This window comes from Amia ocellicauda, chromosome 9 (assembly GCF_036373705.1).
Source record: "Amia ocellicauda isolate fAmiCal2 chromosome 9, fAmiCal2.hap1, whole genome shotgun sequence".
In the NCBI taxonomy this organism is placed as follows: domain Eukaryota; kingdom Metazoa; phylum Chordata; class Actinopteri; order Amiiformes; family Amiidae; genus Amia; species Amia ocellicauda.
Genome location: NC_089858.1, coordinates 9459241 through 9476706, shown reverse-complemented (window position 1 = coordinate 9476706; position 17466 = coordinate 9459241). Strand labels below are relative to the sequence as shown.

Genomic DNA, 17466 nt, shown 5'->3' with positions numbered 1-17466 from the left:
CATCTAGGTTCTCTTAACTGCAAACCTTAAAGATGTGTGAATGTTTTATTTCCTCATGTTGGTCTCTTCTTTGGAACAATTGTGATCATGACAGTTGTCATCATGACAGTCTAAGACCCTCAAAGCATGTGACCAATGCTTGGTCTCCCCTTGTTTGCTGGCTACATCACTTCCCGTGAGGAACTGTAGTGCTAATAGAAAGGAAGGTCTTACCCATGGAGAATACTATTTTTGTGGACGTTGTGGCTTGAAACTAACAGAAATTAAAGTGCTATGGTGTAGGCCCTCAACAAGAAATGTCAGGAATGGAAAATTAACAAGAAAGTCCCCTCCCACTATGGAGGCTAATTCCATAAAGATTGTATTGATGAGAGAGTCTGTTCCCCCCTCCTTCTCTTGCGAGTTTGGAAGTGTTAATCAGCTACAAAGTACAATAGACAATAAACCAAAATCCGCTGAAAAGTGAACTTTTTTATTTCATGATTATTAATTATTTGTTATATAACGTACAAACCCAAAGTACAAACAGCACAGATGAGGGCTCAGATGGACAGAACATAGTTGTCATGGGTATCGACACGTCACAGGTTTCTATCAAGCAGTGCCAGGGCCTACCCCTGAGGAGAGTGTATTACAGGTTGGCAAACGAGAAACTGCCATTACTGTGAAACTGAAGCTATTTTTGTTACGTGTGCATGCCAGCTGTGGAAGGAAATTATACTGCATCCAACATCAGTCTTGTATTGATTGTTAAACTGCTGCTATTGTAAAACTCTTGTCTTCACTATTACAGGAAGTACAGCGACCCTCTGTCTATATCCTGAAGTCAATTTGCAAACCTGCTCAACAGTAAGCAAATCTACCTCAGTAGCAAACATTAAGCACAGACCTTCATTTATTTGTTTATGTTTATGCAGTTTATGATTCATGTTTGTTTTCACTTGTATGTTTGGTGCGTTGCATGATTTACAAAGGTCCCATTTAAGTGGTACTTCTATTATAAGAGCAGCACACACATTCTCAACTACCACAAGGTTAGCGCTAATGTCTTTTTTAATGTAAACTGTAGTTAAAAAAATTAAACTGCACTAAACATTTCCCTTGTAGGATCATATGAATACTGAAACCAGAACTGAGTAATTCCTCTCTTTGCAGAAGTGCCCTGGTCTACATGTGATTGTTGCGCTTCTGCAAGTGTTGCCTAGCATCCTGGCGAGGTGCAGAATCTTAACAAAGGCTCTGTAATTTGGAAAGAAACCTACTCTTGTATATTACTTATATTAAAGAGTGGTAAAAGAATTCCCCATAACTTTCAGACATCAAGAGTCGTGGAAAAAGGTTGTTTTCTGCATGGTACTATCATGGACACTAACCTAATATGTAACTCCAGTAGGGAACAAGGTATTTTCTTACACTATACAGTAAATGTATGCTTATCCAATGAAATGCTTATGAAGCTCTAGATTGGTTTTGTTTCCCTAAAACGTATAAAGCTACCAAAATGTGTTAATGTGCATAAATGGCATTACTGTCCTTTCAATGGTGGCCAAGCATCTGCAGAATTCAGTGTAGCTGTTACTCGAGATGTATCTTTATTTAGTCTTTAGTCTTTATTTGAGCTGGTGCAGGACCTCTGCGTTCGGCCCGTGTGACACATCAGTCTGGAATGCACAGAGTCATGGCTGAAGCCTATTCTCAACCTTTATGTATACCATTCTCAGGACTACAGGCACACTTGATTTACATCTTTCTTTTTGATTTTCTGTCTGTGATTCCCAATATTACATTAGAGCCCCCAGCTGCTGCCCCACTGTGGGCTATTCTTCTGGTGTCATGCCTTGCTCTGCTATTAAGAAGATTGGTAGGTGTTTCATTGAGGTCTACCATTTCACTATGAGTTGAAAGAACTGATTACTGTAACTTCAGATAGCTTAAAAGCGTTTCATAGTTTAATAGTCAGTAGCTTGACCTTGACATTCTTTGACTACCAATTTGCTGCGAGACATGTTCATAAAATCTCTACCATTTGACTTCACTTGCTTTATTCCCCACTTTAAATATTATATTCCTCTCCTTTCACGTTGGACATAGACAGAAACCAAAGATATGATTTTGGTTAAAGTCTGACCTAAGACATGGAAATCAGTGATCTTGTCATGTTCTGTGCATTTCATACTGTGATGTCTGCTTTGGAGATTTCCAGGGTTGCTGAATTCTTACTGAATGATAGGACAGCATATCATTACAAAACCATAAACAAGATTATTTTTTTTCACTACATTACTCAGGCATCCATTTAAGGAATAAAAACTTTCACTCTGTGTTGAAATGGAGTATAATAACTTAGCGTTGGGTCCTTCACACTAGCAGAACGGTCTGTTTTTTTTTTTTTTTTTTGGCAGACACCAGGTACAGTTAACGAGCAAATATTTGGGAACAAACCAAGATTCTGTTAGAGCAGCCTTGCATCTATGGATGAAATTACCTTTCATCTTGGGAATAAGTGACTTGCATATGGAAATAATGTGGTTCAGCATTTAATAGTAGAAGTATTACCATAAAGAGCTATCATAAGCAGTACTTTGGCACATTTTCTATAAGACAAAACAAAAATGTAAATTGTAGTTTTCACAGTTATTTTCTATTACTTTAACCAAACAGAACAACACAAAAACAAGCTGATGAACAACAAATCAATAAACTTGCTAAATCAAAAACACAACAAGACACAGTTCTGCTGGTTACTGAACTGTAGGGAATGTTGTGTGCAGACAAAGTTTTGAGGAAAGCGCAGTTTCCAAGGAAGGAAGTTAAACTTGAACATAATAGTCATTACTCTCTGTTTTGACAGATAATGTGTTTCATTTCTTTGTTCAAAGCTGTAGTGTAAAATTAGTTAATAACACACAGCTTTAAACTACATTTAAGGGCCATTGGATCAACAAATAGTTTAGTGTGAGAGAAGATAACTGTATTGCTAAATATAAGAGAAAGTTTAGGAAGATTAAAGTTGACCTTCATCATTAGCATACATTCAAGTTGTAGTTTCCGGTTCAAATACTTTTAGATTCAGAAGTTTTTTCTTTACTGTAAAACTAGACATTGTTATTGTTATTATTATAATAATTATTGTCATTGTTAGTATTGATGTTTGTCATTATTGTGAAAAGTCTCTTGGATGAGAAAATGTATGCCCAAAGCAAAGTAAACAGTGATTTATGATATGAAAACTGTCATCAGAGCCCTATCTCATGGACTCTGCACAGCATGTTGAAGAGTAGCTGCAAACGGAAACGTGTGAGGTGCAGGAAGTCGTTTGCGATGGTGTGATAGGGCTGCATACTCAAGTCTCTGTTGGCTGAGCACGAATGTGGGATAGTGATATGCTGGGAGGGGGCTGGAAAAAGAAATCTAATTATCCATATTATTGTCTTTGTATTTCAGCCGTTACCCTTCCCTTGCAAAACAAAGATAGAATACAATGACAATTAAGTTTTTACATTGTTTCCATATGCCTTTGAAACTGATAAGGTTGCCTAAATTCAGGATTCCAGTTTGCATTAAGACTGTGATTTCTCTACTCTACACACAATGAGGTAACATGAATGCAATTTTGAAATAGAATAAGCTAACTTAAGCTGAGGTAATCAAAAGACTTGTGGAAACCAAGACAAAAAGCTAATTTAAGCTGAGGAAATCAAAAGACTATTCTGAAAACCAAAACAAAAGCGAAACAAATGTAGAATATGTGAATCTGTCGCAGAGGTTTACAATTGTAACTAAAAAACAGTACATGATTCATATTTCAAAGCCACTGGTGAAACATCATATTTTGGATCTTGTCAGTACAACCAGCCACTATAGTTAAAATCTGATTAAAACATATAGTTGAAATATAATCACATGGTTGATAATTCAAAGAGCAAAAGGAGTGAGTAACATTCTTAACCTCTTACCATCTTTTGAAAATTCCTCTCATCACTCCAAAATGACTACAGTTTTACTCACAAACCCACTGGCATTCTTCATTTGCACACATATTCACCTTGGCCAAACCATGAGTCCTGTCTCAGGCATTTTTGTTAGTTCTGTCATGCCGTTTGGCTCATTCTATTATCTGTAGCAGCCGTTTGCAATTGTTATGTTAACTTTACAGACCAGAAGATAGATAAACTCAGGATGAGGCATGTGCCGAATTTGATTTTTATTTTCACGTGTAACTTTAAATTCCCCTCAAAGATGCTGGATGGATTTTTCTTATTGTAAGTGTAGCTTTTTCAAGGCATTAGTTCAGACACGTTGTAACTTTATCTCCGGTCAGTTGCTTTCACAGCTTCTTCACTCTATTGGAAAATGAACTTTATCTAACTTGACGTCTGTGCATGCACTACACTTCCCTCATGAGGTAATGGCTAATCATTTATTCTGATTCTTGACGTGCTGTATAACATCTGCAGACAAACAAGGAGTTTAGATGGGTCACCGGTTCTTTTCCTTCGCCTTTTTAGGCACGGCTGAAAGTGTTTGCTGCCGTAACCGTTAAGCTCCTGTGTGCTCTATTATCGACTCTCGCTATTGATGTCGCTGGTAAACAACGACTTGCCAGAATTCTTTCTCTTGCATGGCCATTTATCACCGGACTAGTATATGCCCCTTGAGTAACGGCAAGTATGGGTTGCGACGGAGGGGATCCCCAAAACTGCTGTGGTGTGGGAACTCAGAAGTACTCTTATTGTACATTACAAAAACTGATTAATACCAAGTTCACATTAATAGAGAAACAAATTCCTACTGTAACAGCCCTGTATTGTATATATGTTGGATGCCAGATTAATCCGACCGTCACAGTATCACTGATTTTGGTTTTCATCACGATCTTAAACAGATAAACACCAGCCCCATTCAGATTCTGTTGTTCCTGTATCGATTTTCCGAGCTGATCTCTCTGTAGGAAAATGTATCTCCCTGCTAAGTGAAGCTTGGCAATGTTGGCTATGGCTAAGTGTCTGTAAGACTTGCTTTGTTTTTCCGTACCTACCCATCACATTATGCACCTTTCCAGACTTAATCTGCTTTGATGCTGCCTACTGTCCCGTCTCCTGCTCTTAAGTGACTATTTCCATCAAGCTGTTCTCCTCAGCTGTTTGCCAGCACCACCATTTCAGTCTGCAAAAAGGCCATTAGAGCAGGAGACTGAAGCAAGACATTTGTTTCAAAGATGCCGTAGGATGAATGCCTTGCTAGTTTCTTTAGTTCTCTTTCCCAGCCTCAGCTTTTGATTTAACTGCATCAAAGTGGCCTCTTCAAGAGATTTCCTCCTAGTGATCACCGCATTTAACTTGACATTTTGTATTGGAAAGGAATTGCTTGCACACACATCAAATGAGATCACATTCTTTGTGTGACTTTACGGGGATTCCTATTCCTGTAAAAACTGGATTAATCAGGTTTGCCCCTCAAGTAGCCATAGACGTAAATGCTACCGAGGATGTCTGTTCTTTCAAATAAACCCCTAACCTTCAGATTTTGGCACTGTTATGTGTAATCAAGATGTGCAATTGTCTGTTGAATTTGCTTGCCAGTCTGTTTGCTAGTAGTCTTTAGATCTTGAACTACTTGAGATACTTGCAGTAAATTCTCATTCATTGGTTTTTCGATGATCCTCTCCATTGAGACTCATGAGTGCTACAATTCATCACGTGAAGCCCGCTGTTCCATACCTGCCTTTGACTAACTGTCTGCATCTCCCACTAAACTGAAAACCAGTTCTGTTTTGAATTATTCATTAACAAGATTGCGATAGATCAGCCTCTAATCTGACTGCCCTGCAGTCAGCTAATTCCACAGATTGCCTGTTTCATTCCCTGTACTTGAATTGATTCCATGAGGCAATTGAAACTCCACTCAAGCTCTCAAAACTAGGAATTGTATGTTGCAAAGCCATCAGCTGAAATCACTTTTATTAAAAGCTATAAGGGACTGTATTACATGCACTCAGTTGTACAGAGAAGTTTGTGGGAGGCTCTCCAGTGTCTCTTGTTTGTGGTGCTACGGTTTATTCCAGGCCTGAAAGCCAGAAAACACTCTTCGTCATGATGTTTTGATGGGAGCAGTCTTTCCTTCATCATATGATGATACAGCTTGATAAATCGGATTATACATGCATGCCTTTAATTGTTGAACTAAAGTAAGAATACAAAAGCATCACTTTCAAACTCCACTCTGGAAGAATCTAAAATACTACAGCCACAATTAGCCTGTGCCAAAGTATTTTACATCTACACAGCAACAACGAGAAATACATAAACCTTGTATGAAATTGTCTTAATTCCCATTCGCCAAAATTCATTTTCAGTAGATAAACCTTGTAAGGTAAATTATGCCTATCTAAACCACACCCCTTTTCTCTGACTTCCCAACCTAGTCTCTCTCATCAGTTGCTGTAAATGAAATACATTAGATCTGTGCTTGCTTGCTTTTGTAGGACTGAATCATGATTGCCTCTCCAAATACAGACACTTACATCAGATTTGTCGACCCGCACTGGTTGTTGACCACAACCAATTACAGGTGCTTTATGATTATCACTCCCCTTTTTAAGATTTAACACCCTGTAAAAATATTGGCTTGGCTACTTCCACTGAGATTTATTTTTCACCCCATGTGTCAATGAAGGTGAAGTAGACCATAGGTTTTATTGGGAAGGCTGTACTGTTCTGCCGTCTGGTAGCTGGTAGGATCTGTGAAAGACCTAAGAATAAAGCAGTGTGTCTGAGTGGCAGACGAGGCAAGATTCCTACTCTCTGACACTTGAGTCACTCAGGCCTTCTGTTACTTGCAGCAGTGTGGCCCGAGCCTAGGGGTACAGAGCTGTGTGTGTAAATGGAGAAGAATAACTCCCCTTGGCACACTGAGTTGTCTATTTATACACTGTGTGATTACATTACCAACTATTAGTGCAATGGCCCAAAAGTATTAGGGATATGCTGAATGAAAGTCAGTGTCTTCACACAGTATACAGAGAAAAATTCTGCAATAAGGACTCTCTGTATATATGCAATTTTTATCATGCATATACGGGTATTTGTATGCTTATCTGACCTGCTTTGTGCTAATTCTATCATTATTGTGAAAAAATACTTTTTTATAGACAATTTTTATTTGCTTATTTAACAGATAGCAGTGTAATTACAATGGAAATCCACAGCCTGATTATATCCTCAAAAGCAGTTTTTCAATTTGTATAAGTCAACTACATTTGAATTTTTTCTTAGCATGTAAAGTATCCCAGTTGCTTTATGTAGGCCTACAGGTTTTGGAAACAAACTTAATTAGAATGAACAGTTTCTGTAAATTAGAGAATCGGGTTAACAGAAGCTCTAGTAGAAAAACAAAAGAATGAAATGTTTACATGTTTCAGTATAGGACTAGTAAGTATATGACAAAAATTAAATGTGTACAAAACCAATTTCTATCTGGTACTATTTGAGCTTGCTTGTGCTTGCGGTGGCTGCTTCACAAATGAGATTAGCCTATAGTGTGAAAGTTCTTTATTCCCCCCATTTAGACCTATTTTCTTGAGGGAGAGAAATCGAGATGTTATGTAACTGATAATCGACCAAAAGTGATGAATTTGCTGAAATAACTAATCCTCGGCTGTAAACCCCCAAATTCGTGACACTAGAACAATGGTTTCATGCAACACAGGCTCAGTATTCAGATGAATATTGCACTTTATTTACAGTGCTAATCTGCTTAATAAACCAAACAACACCAAATAAATGCTGTTTAGTGCTTTTAACATGGTGTAATCGCCACAGTGGCATTTCCACTGTTGGACTTATTCGCGGAGGACCATTTGTGAGTTTGTCTGTGTTTTGGGTGGGCTTCTAATGTAGTATTTTTTTTTATTTTGCAAGCATATGGGACTCTTTAAAAAAGCTGTTTTTGCGAAGTGTCGGATGTTTCTTTGGGTTTTCAGACACTCCTTTCCATGTTCATTTTAATGGAAGTCATGACATGTTAGCCATGCGGGAGAAGACAATATTGTTGAAAAATTACTTCGTGAAATGAAATGCTTCCTTGGCTGCTGTAGACAATAATTGATTGATTGTTAAAATATTACTGGCAAAATGATTCCGTCTATGTTACCATCTCTTCGGAACTACCTTCAATTAATCCTGCATCTGAAGATATCCTGCACAGTAAGTTATGTGATCTCTTCTCTAAATACCTCCCTGTGTGTAGCTTAGTCATGTTGCAGGTACAAGTTGATTTTATGCTTGTGAAGGAGTTAAATGAGCTTAGAGATCTTAAGGTGTAATCAAAGCAAAGTAGCACAGCAAATGTGTTAAAATAAGTGTAGGCTGGGTGTATTCCTGAAGTTTACAGTTAGTAGCAGTCACAGAACATTGAATCTCCAAAAGTATTTCATCCATCATGCTGTTACTCATTCAACTCAAATCTGAGCTTTCTCCAAAAAAAATATGTATTTGTTTTATATATTAATGTACCTAATATCTGGAATAACTTCCATCTTTTTTCTTTCTTTTTTTCGTAATGGTGATTAACTCGTTTTCAGTTCTGGATTCCTTTTGAAAAGTTACAGGAAGTTACACACTGAAGTGCTGGGCCAGGGCTGGTGTCCGTACCTTGTCATAGAGAATATACTGGTGTTGGATGTTTCACAGCCGCTTTTATGTTCCATGCGGTGGTTGAAGCCACATCATCTTGGCGTGGCAATAACAAAACGTACATAAAAAAAGGGGAAAGCTAAGAATTTCCCTTTTTGTCAGAATAGGGAAAGCACACACTCTCCCACAGAACCTAAACTTTCACTCTCCAGAATGTCTAACGCTGTGTTAAAAATGTCTGGGTACATTCTTCAATTAGGCACCTGATGGTGGAGAAATTCACCTTTATGTTACCCTGCAAACATTACTTGTGTTGAGTCTAGTCTAGTTGATGTCTAGCCTACCTTTTCTTATACAAAATAATAATAAAAAAAAAAAACAGGGACTGCAAGACTTGATAGAAGAAGGTATTTCAGGCAGAACACAGGTTATACTATTTTGTGTAATACTAAAATTCCTTGGCAACATCAGCATTAATCAACTGACATGAACCAATGCTAGGTTTGCCTTTCAGACAGATATTGAACAGACAGGAAATTGTCTGGCTTTGTCTTATCATCTTTACGATCAGCCTTTTTCCTTTTGCATACCTTGTAGATTTTGCATACTGTCTGTCAGTGTTTGTATGATATGTTTTGCAATTTCTCACATTTGGTGTGGGATAATTACTTACGTACCTAATTATACTTTAATGAGTTGCTTGTGTGAGAGTAGTGAATACATGAATGTTATTAAAAGCAGTCAATTACTATCCTCTTTGAAGATATTTTATGCTTCTAAATATTTCCTTGAATAATTCTATTAATAATTGCAAATAAGTTACAAAGGTTACAAAAAATACTAAAGCATGAACATATTTTAAGTTGTCAATTCAAAATGGCTAAATGTACTATTTGGTTTAACAAATTAACACCTAAAAGACTAAAACCACCTAAAATAACCTATTTATAATCTGTAAATTAAAGCTGATTAGCCAATGGTGTTAATTGTTTTTGGAGGATCCTAAGTGAAATGCCTTGCGGAGCACATTGGCAGCTGTTTGTGGTGAATCCACAGTGTCTTGAGGTTCTTTGTTTCCGAAGAGCAATCCACACTGAGAGACCTTTCCCCTCGCAACCGCAGCTCTGGGGTTAAAGATCCCTGTGAAGTCGCATTGTTCGGGGTTGCTGGTAAACAAAGGCACTGTGTGCTGAGTACAGGGTCAGCATTTCTCACAAATATTTTTCTTTATGACTGGACGCCCACAACGGTTCATGGTTAAGACCTATTTGAATCCCTGGAAGATCCCCAGAGCTTTACAGTTTGCCCAGCTTCATTCTAACTTTTGTATTGCATACAGAAAAAAGAAGGGCCTTGAAATACAGCGAACTGCTCGCACAAGGCCAATTTTGTTTCTATTTTCACATTCTTCATAAGGTTTTCTCTGTTACTACAGGACTGCTGAATTTGCCCTTGTTTTGTAAGCCCGAACCTTCATGTTTAAGGGTACCCTAATGTGATTACTGTAAGAATAATATACTCATAGGACACCACTACAATATAATGGCTGAAACAGGGTTTTTTAGGAGCTTAGAATCCATTAAATCAGATTCATGCAATGCAAACACAAATGACTATCTTTCTTGAGCACTGTTTAAGCACAATCCACAGTAATAAGAGGCTCTGCACTAGTAATGAACTATATATATATATGTGTGTGTAAGTGTGAGTGTATATAAGCCAACAAGGTCATTAACCAGATGCTTCCTTCTCTTGTGAATCTACTCACTTCCCTGATTTAAACCCAGTCCAATCAAACAGTCTGTTGACAAGATTAAATTAAATCTCAATCTTTTTTCTATTTCACTACCAATTTAAATGCATTGCAAGCATGAGGGATTTTGAAAAACCTTTGCCAGAGTATATATTTTTGGTTATTTTGAAATTAATTTGTATATGATGCATGCCCATCTAAGTTGAGAACATGTTGTTCCAAACAATACGGGGACACGACCGTGAGGACATTGATAGTGGGGATGCTCAAATTAAATAACTCCCTCCAAGTAATTTGAGAATGAGTCTTAAGTGTATAACTGTAAAGGAAAGTTAATGTAATCTATTGCAAGAACCCTAATCTCTTGTGTGTTTTCAGATCACATATGAATGTGAACAAATCTGTACCTTGATCTAGTTTTTCCCAGGATTTCCTTTCCATCCATCAGTCTTCCTTTGGATTCATGGGCTTGGGCTTTATACTTATTGTGACCCTTCTGAATGGTTATCTCAGTATTATTCAACAATTGTATTTCATTGTGGTGGCCAAGCACTTATATATTTACCAACAAATGTATTACATTAAATTAAATTAAAATTAATTTCACTGAGAATTATCAGGCTTTTTGAAAACATGACATCTCCTCTACAAATCATGTCTAACTTCTTAAAAGAAGAATTTTGATTGGGATTGCGGGTATACTTTCATGTGGCTTCAACATTTACAATATTGGGTTTACTGTACCACAACATGTTTTAGCCTCAAACTACAGAAAACATAATAATTGTTTATTTTGGTCTACAGCAGTGGGTTTCCCATGCTTATATTATTTACTATTCATATTTAAGCCTTTGAGGATCCAGTAGTTTGATTGAAACATCCCATTTGTTTTTATGCCTGTTTAGATTTAGGCATGCCTGCATTTAAATTACTTGGCATTTGTTTGCCAAACACTGCAGCTTTGAAGTACTTAGGACCAGAGTTAAAATTGTATAAATTTATTTCCAGAAAATGTTGCCATTAAAACTGGAAATCAACAATAGCATTCTGCACACTTAGTGAAGTGCAGATCTTTCCTCTGTGACATGCCTCTGGACAGTTCGAGAAAGGTGAAAGCATTTAGAAAGTTTAGAAAAACACCCCTGGAAAAAAGGGAATGACAAATTTTGGGAAAAGGGAGCAATATTTGAATATAAAAATCACAACTTCCATCGGTGATAAGGCAGCTCAAAAGGGTGTGAGCTTTGGGAGAGGAGTCCAGATGCACTGCTGTTTAATTGACATCTGTATCCTGGTGTTACACAGGTGTACAAAACTGAAACAATAGCAGTGATTTTTTAGCTGCATCATTTTTTTTCTTGTGCATATTTTGGATTCAGGCTTCTTGTGCTGTATATATTTTTTTTAACACTGGTATGAATCCTCCTTTGAAGGCTGCAGAAGAGAGGATGTTGTAACCATGGTGACCGATATTGTCAGACGTGATGTGACAGACCAACTGCATTGTGCACTTCCCTATTTCATATCACACGCAAAATATAAAACAATAAATAAATAAATAAGAGTAGATTTCAGATGTGTTTCAAATAAGCAGTTCCTGTTAGAATTAAAATGTGAAGCTCTAATGTGTCCAGAGACCATGTCATAATACTTAGTTAAGGCAGATACTCAAAAAATGTTTTATAAACATTCATACCTTCATGTCAGGCAAATATTACAATGAATTATCCTAAAAACTACATATTATTAATGATCTTCATTGTCAACTGAGACCCTTTTGAAAATAATTGAGATATTTCTGTTAATATTAATCAAACTTTTGTGTGAATCGGAACTGTCATCTCTTTTTTGTGTGAGACCTTTGGGTTAAAACCCGAAAACAGTTAGGCCTACGGGTCTCGTCCCATTGAACACAATAGGAATTCAAAAGTACAGTATTCAGGTTCAGCCTTCGTTACTCAGCACACAGGGGTACTACAGTGGCACGAGCCAAAAAAAAAAAAAAAAAACATCAGGGATTTACTGACAGCTGGATCAGTAATTGTGCCAAGCCTGCCTATGATCCCTGATAATCCCTGAAGGTATCAGGGGAGAGGCGGACTATAGTTTTGTTTGTAGTATGTTATCATATAGGTTATTGACAATTTAGGTTTTTGTAGGTCAGACATACAGATTATACCATATCAGAATGCTCTTCGGCCAAGTGGTTTTATTACACGGTTAGGGTCACAAACATTAGGATCAATCTTTATTCTCAAAAAGTACATTCGAGTATACAAGCATAGTGTATCACATACAGCATACAGAATTGTTACCAGCAGATACCACACCATTGGAAAAAGCACACATTTCAGGTTACGGATATCTGTGTCAGGGCCCATGGCATGTAACGAATCCTGAGAAAAACAAACAAGACTTTAGATGCCTAGAAATGATTAAACATGTACAAAGCAGTCATTATCAAGTAGAAAGCATAAACATCCAATTAGTAATTGGTGCCCACCTGGGCTAAACAAGACAATACCAAGGAAAGTGCTTAGGTTATCAAAGAGAAGGTTCTGTATGGGTGGTGGTGGTCCCCCTAATGAAAACTCTGTAAAATATTCTGCCCCATCAAAGAAGTAATATTTTCAAGAGCCCATTATAGAGTAATCGGTCAACCCCCCATGCTAACAGTACAGACCAGTGTGTATACAGCTCCCCAGTGTTCTCCCCTGTTTTTTTTCAGCTGTGTGCTCCAGATTATTTGGTATCATTTCAAACAAGCACAATATTGTTTGCACTGCCCCAGATATTTTTAAGCTTGCATTTAAGGGTGAGGGGTCAAGGCTCCTGCACTGTATGCCTCCCATTAAGGGGATCTTTGTATCCATCCAAAACAAAAAACAGTATGTGTGTCTGAAACAGAAGGATGTTTACAGATAAAGGATTTAAAGAGATTACTGCTTCATGATCTGTGCCCCTTATCACCATTTCAGTAGGCACAGTTTCCCTCAGTATGCCGTATCTCTGACTATGAGTCTGTATTTATTAAGATAATTCATTTGCATGAATTTTAATTTCTGGGCAGAGCTTGAATATAGAGTTAACCATGTTCAGGAAAGAGATTGATATTTACTGCACTCACTTATTTTCAGAATGATTTATTACTTTGCTTTCCCAGGACGTGATATTGCCTTTTTAACACCAGAATTTACAACCTTCAACTTAGTGGAAATCCACTATTCTGGTCTGGTATTACTGTGTGCTTGTTATTTATTTATCTATTTATACAGTATCTGGACAAGTGTTATTCCATATATGTAATCTTTTGGCAACAAAAAACAAGCCTTCTATGTCCATGTCTAGGAGGGTGAGACATGAAAATAAACTAAGCCTGCGACAGCCCTGTTGGTTGGGTGGTTAGGTGAGGCAGGATGTTGTCACCCCTGCATCTTGCACTCTGTGACCATCCTGCTCGGGTAGGGTCCATCTGAAGGACAGCTGATTTACCCTGTCTGGCCGTGTGTACGGTGCTCTTGGTAAATGGGTCAGAATCGGTGATCTCTGCACGGCCCTTTGTGCTCTGACAGCCCTGCCCTTGTCTCGCTGTGGCCGAATGTAGGCCTGTGAAGTAAGTGAGCGTTATAAATGACCCCTTTCTGGCACTAGCACTGCTGTAGTCTGTTGTTTTCCCAGTGCCTGACATAGCTTTGAACTTGTTTTGCACGCAGTCGAAGCAATTGCGATGCTTTTGCCTGCCTCGCTGGAAGTCTCTCCTCCTCGACCGCAAGGAATCTCAGCCGGGCTGGAGCACAGGTTGAAGAAGTCCCGGTTAAATCTGTTGTCGTTCGCCCGACCCACTAGCTACTGGAAGCTCTCGATGAAGTCGGAATAACATGCTTCGGATGAGAAAAAGGGTAAAGAGAAACAAAACAGAGATCAAACCGTTTGGAAGGACCTCTTGTTGTTTATGTCGATGTTGTTATGGTTGTTGTTGTTTATTACTATGCAGTGAGATCCCAAAAAGGTGGCATGTACCCAATGTTTTTAATGAACTAAAATGCATTAAGAAGATTTTGAGAGATGAATTAACAAAACATCTATTGATGTACTGGAGCTCTCGGGGGGATGGATGTTGAACCCTGCAGCTGAACATTAGTTCACTTGCTTACTTATTGATGGGAAGGGACTGGGAAGATAAAAGTGGATTTTATTTTACTTTTTAATTGAAGAAACCATAATTTCAGTACATATAGAAATAATGAAATGTACTTGTACTTTTGAGAAAATGGCATCTACATGTTCACAGTGCATACAATGTGTGGGTAGTTTGAATGTGCGGTTCAAACAGGCTGAAACTGTACTCTTTGTCTTGCTATTCTAATATTTCTGCTTTAAACACAAATCTCCAGAGGTCCAAATCTAATAAAGCTGTATTCCAGGTCAAAATATTGTGGGCATTATTTTTATTCTTCCCAGGAATAGTTGATATAAATTATTATTTTAAAACAATTCCACTGAAGCCACTAAAATGTATTGATATGAGGATGTATCTTATTTGCTGTGTTGTGGCAGGTTTTTAATTAATTAATTAATTAACTGATACCATCTTGAATACTGTACATGTAACACCTCTTTGCTTCATAAAACCTTGCAAAAAGCAAAAGACGAATGGTTCAAAAAGATTCCCGTCCTAGGTGTTGGTCTTTGTTGGAGAATCCATAGACAAGACCTCTGCTATTCTGTCTTAGTCTGTGCCGGGCACCAGTCTCATACACCCTCCCTGGCTCTAGACCAGGGCCGCTTTGTCACTCTGCTATTGTAGAAATGTGGAGGAAGAGCCAAGAACAGAAATGTCAGATTCTTGTATACTGAAGCTGTAGGTTATCAAAGTGGATAAAAAGTAGCAGTGCACTTCACTACATATTCCATTTGCCATGATACTTCATTGTTTGCAATCTTGCTTTATATCTAATGTTTCCCAGTCTCTTTTCTGAGAGATTTGTAGTGAAGGAAAGGGCTAAATACAGAATTTTGTTTCATTATTGCACAAGCTTTGAAACGGTACGGTGTGTACACAATCTTGTCTGACATGAATTCCCCCAGGTACATTTGGGCCTTCGTGTTAACAGACTGACACTGGGTAGTTTTTGCTTTCAATTCAAAGTTTGAGTGTTGAACTGAATCCAAAATGATTACCATAGTTTGTCAGGATTGTGAGGATCATTATAATTAATTTGAATGCACAGTAAAGGCAAACTGTAAACGCTACATTTACTTTCAATGCTGCTTTGACAATCAGTTGCAACTATCTTATGTTTTGAATGGAAAACTCTTAGCAAGTAACTAATCTTTCTTTTAAAGGTGGAGAAGCTTTTATGAAATTGCAGACTAACAACTAGGAATAGTGTTGTCTGATGAAGCACTTGTTTAAAGTTCAGACAGAGGATGAGAGAATTGAGTTTGTGTACTTGTGTATTAGGAAATATTGTCACATAAAGGACTATTTTCAAAAGTTGAAAGAAATACACATATTTTCTGCTTACAAAGGTGAAGATGTGCCATTGAGTTCCCTGATGAAAACAGAGCCTAAGCGAGCCCTCTGTACAGCCCCTCTCTCTGCTTTGTCTTTGAGCAGCTTCATAATCATGCCATGTTCAGTGACCCAGTGACTACTTGAAATGAAGACACATCAGTGTATAAGCAGAACACCTTAAAAACACAGTTTGCCTTTCCTCCAAACCTATTTCACCTAAATCTTATTAACCACAAGCTAACAGAGGAAGTAAATTAGTGGGAGTAGAGGAAGTAAATTAAAATCCTCCATTGCCAGTTGGTAAAGCATGGTATCTTCCAATTCCAGTCTGACAAGTGTTTTCAGGAACTTTTGCTTATGGTGAATAGTTGGTTTACAAGCTAAATTACATTCTGTAGAGGAGCTGTAACACACAGCCACCCAGAGCACATATCGTGAGGTATAAAACCGATAAATACAATGAATTTGTAGATGATAAGCTTATCTTAACCATACTCAGCTGTAATGCAGAGGTACCATCGATGGATATCAAGGTGGAATTTTTCACTCGAGCAAAGGGTAGGACTGACTCATGCTATACATTGTGTTTTCAGTCAGAAATATGCTTTTACTTATGTAGACCTGCTGTGACGTGTTGGTAAACACCTCTCTGAGGCAAAGAAATACCAAACTGGACATTCATTTCTATTTGTGCTTTCTTTGTGTTTTGAGAAGTAACAAGAAATAGATCTAGCTGTATTAAAAACAACGGTTCCAAATTCTTGTCTTTAATGGTAAATTTCCCATGATTCATCTTTGCATTGTGCATTGTTCTTGGCAGTCGCTTGCTTTAGTTGAAGTTTAGTCGAAAAAAATAAAACATAAAAAAGCAAGGGACATCACAGAAAGGTCATGACTGTGCATTGTAAAGTAGCTTTCATCAAAACTTTTGTGTATTTCTTACACCCACTCAAGTCCCCAATGCACAACTGTGTGACCCTTAACAAGAGCGCTCCATTCCGAGGTGGATTGTTTCAGCACGGGTGTACAGTGACTTATTTGTGCCGTTTCTGTTCGTTTTAGACTTCTACCCACTTCCTGGATTGGTTTTTACTTTTGTTTCTAGCTTGTGGTAGCTCCATCTTTCCTCCCAGCATCATTATGAGCAGGACTAACAGGTATGCTAGGCATCTTGTTTTAATTTGAAAGATGTCTGACTGAGGTTCTCGAGGAGAAGATTTTTAGTAATGGTGGAAGAAAACATGGGCGCCTGCTGGAGCCAGACCAAGGTGAAGTTTACATCACTGTTTGTCAAAGTGCTGTCTCTCTCTCTCTTTCTCTCTCTCTCTCTCACTCTCTCTCTCTCTTCGGTCTGCTTAAGTTCAGTGGTAAGCTATTTACAACACTTGTGTAATGCACTTTGCTCTGGCTTTCGGGCAAGAAGAAGGTCTTTGTTTCCTCAGCTAATCCGATATAAAAGTGTCAATTAAATTCTCGGGACCAGCGTATAATATTACTGGAAATTGTAGCATACAGTGATTTCACTCATTTTCCTGTACCTGCTCAAAGCTACTCTGGCTTTT

The 17466-nt window shown here is 37.9% G+C and overlaps 1 protein-coding gene across 14 annotated transcripts in view; it reads left to right on the top strand.

Moving 5' to 3' along the window:
- Positions 1-17466, top strand: part of fnbp1b (formin binding protein 1b) — a 90274-nt gene that overhangs the window by 10118 nt on the left and 62690 nt on the right. For 6 of the 14 annotated variants that reach the window (XM_066713007.1, XM_066713018.1, XM_066713017.1 and 3 more), the window contains exon 1: positions 17022-17172. The exons of 1 other annotated variant lie outside the window; for it this stretch is intronic. In XM_066713007.1, coding sequence (XP_066569104.1) covers positions 17131-17172 — 42 coding nt within the window. In that variant the 5' untranslated portion in view covers positions 17022-17130. Of the gene's footprint in view, positions 1-14123; positions 14286-17020; positions 17173-17466 lie in introns of those variants that run through there. 7 more of the 14 variants (XM_066713016.1, XM_066713015.1, XM_066713012.1 and 4 more) reach the window with 3 other exon arrangements.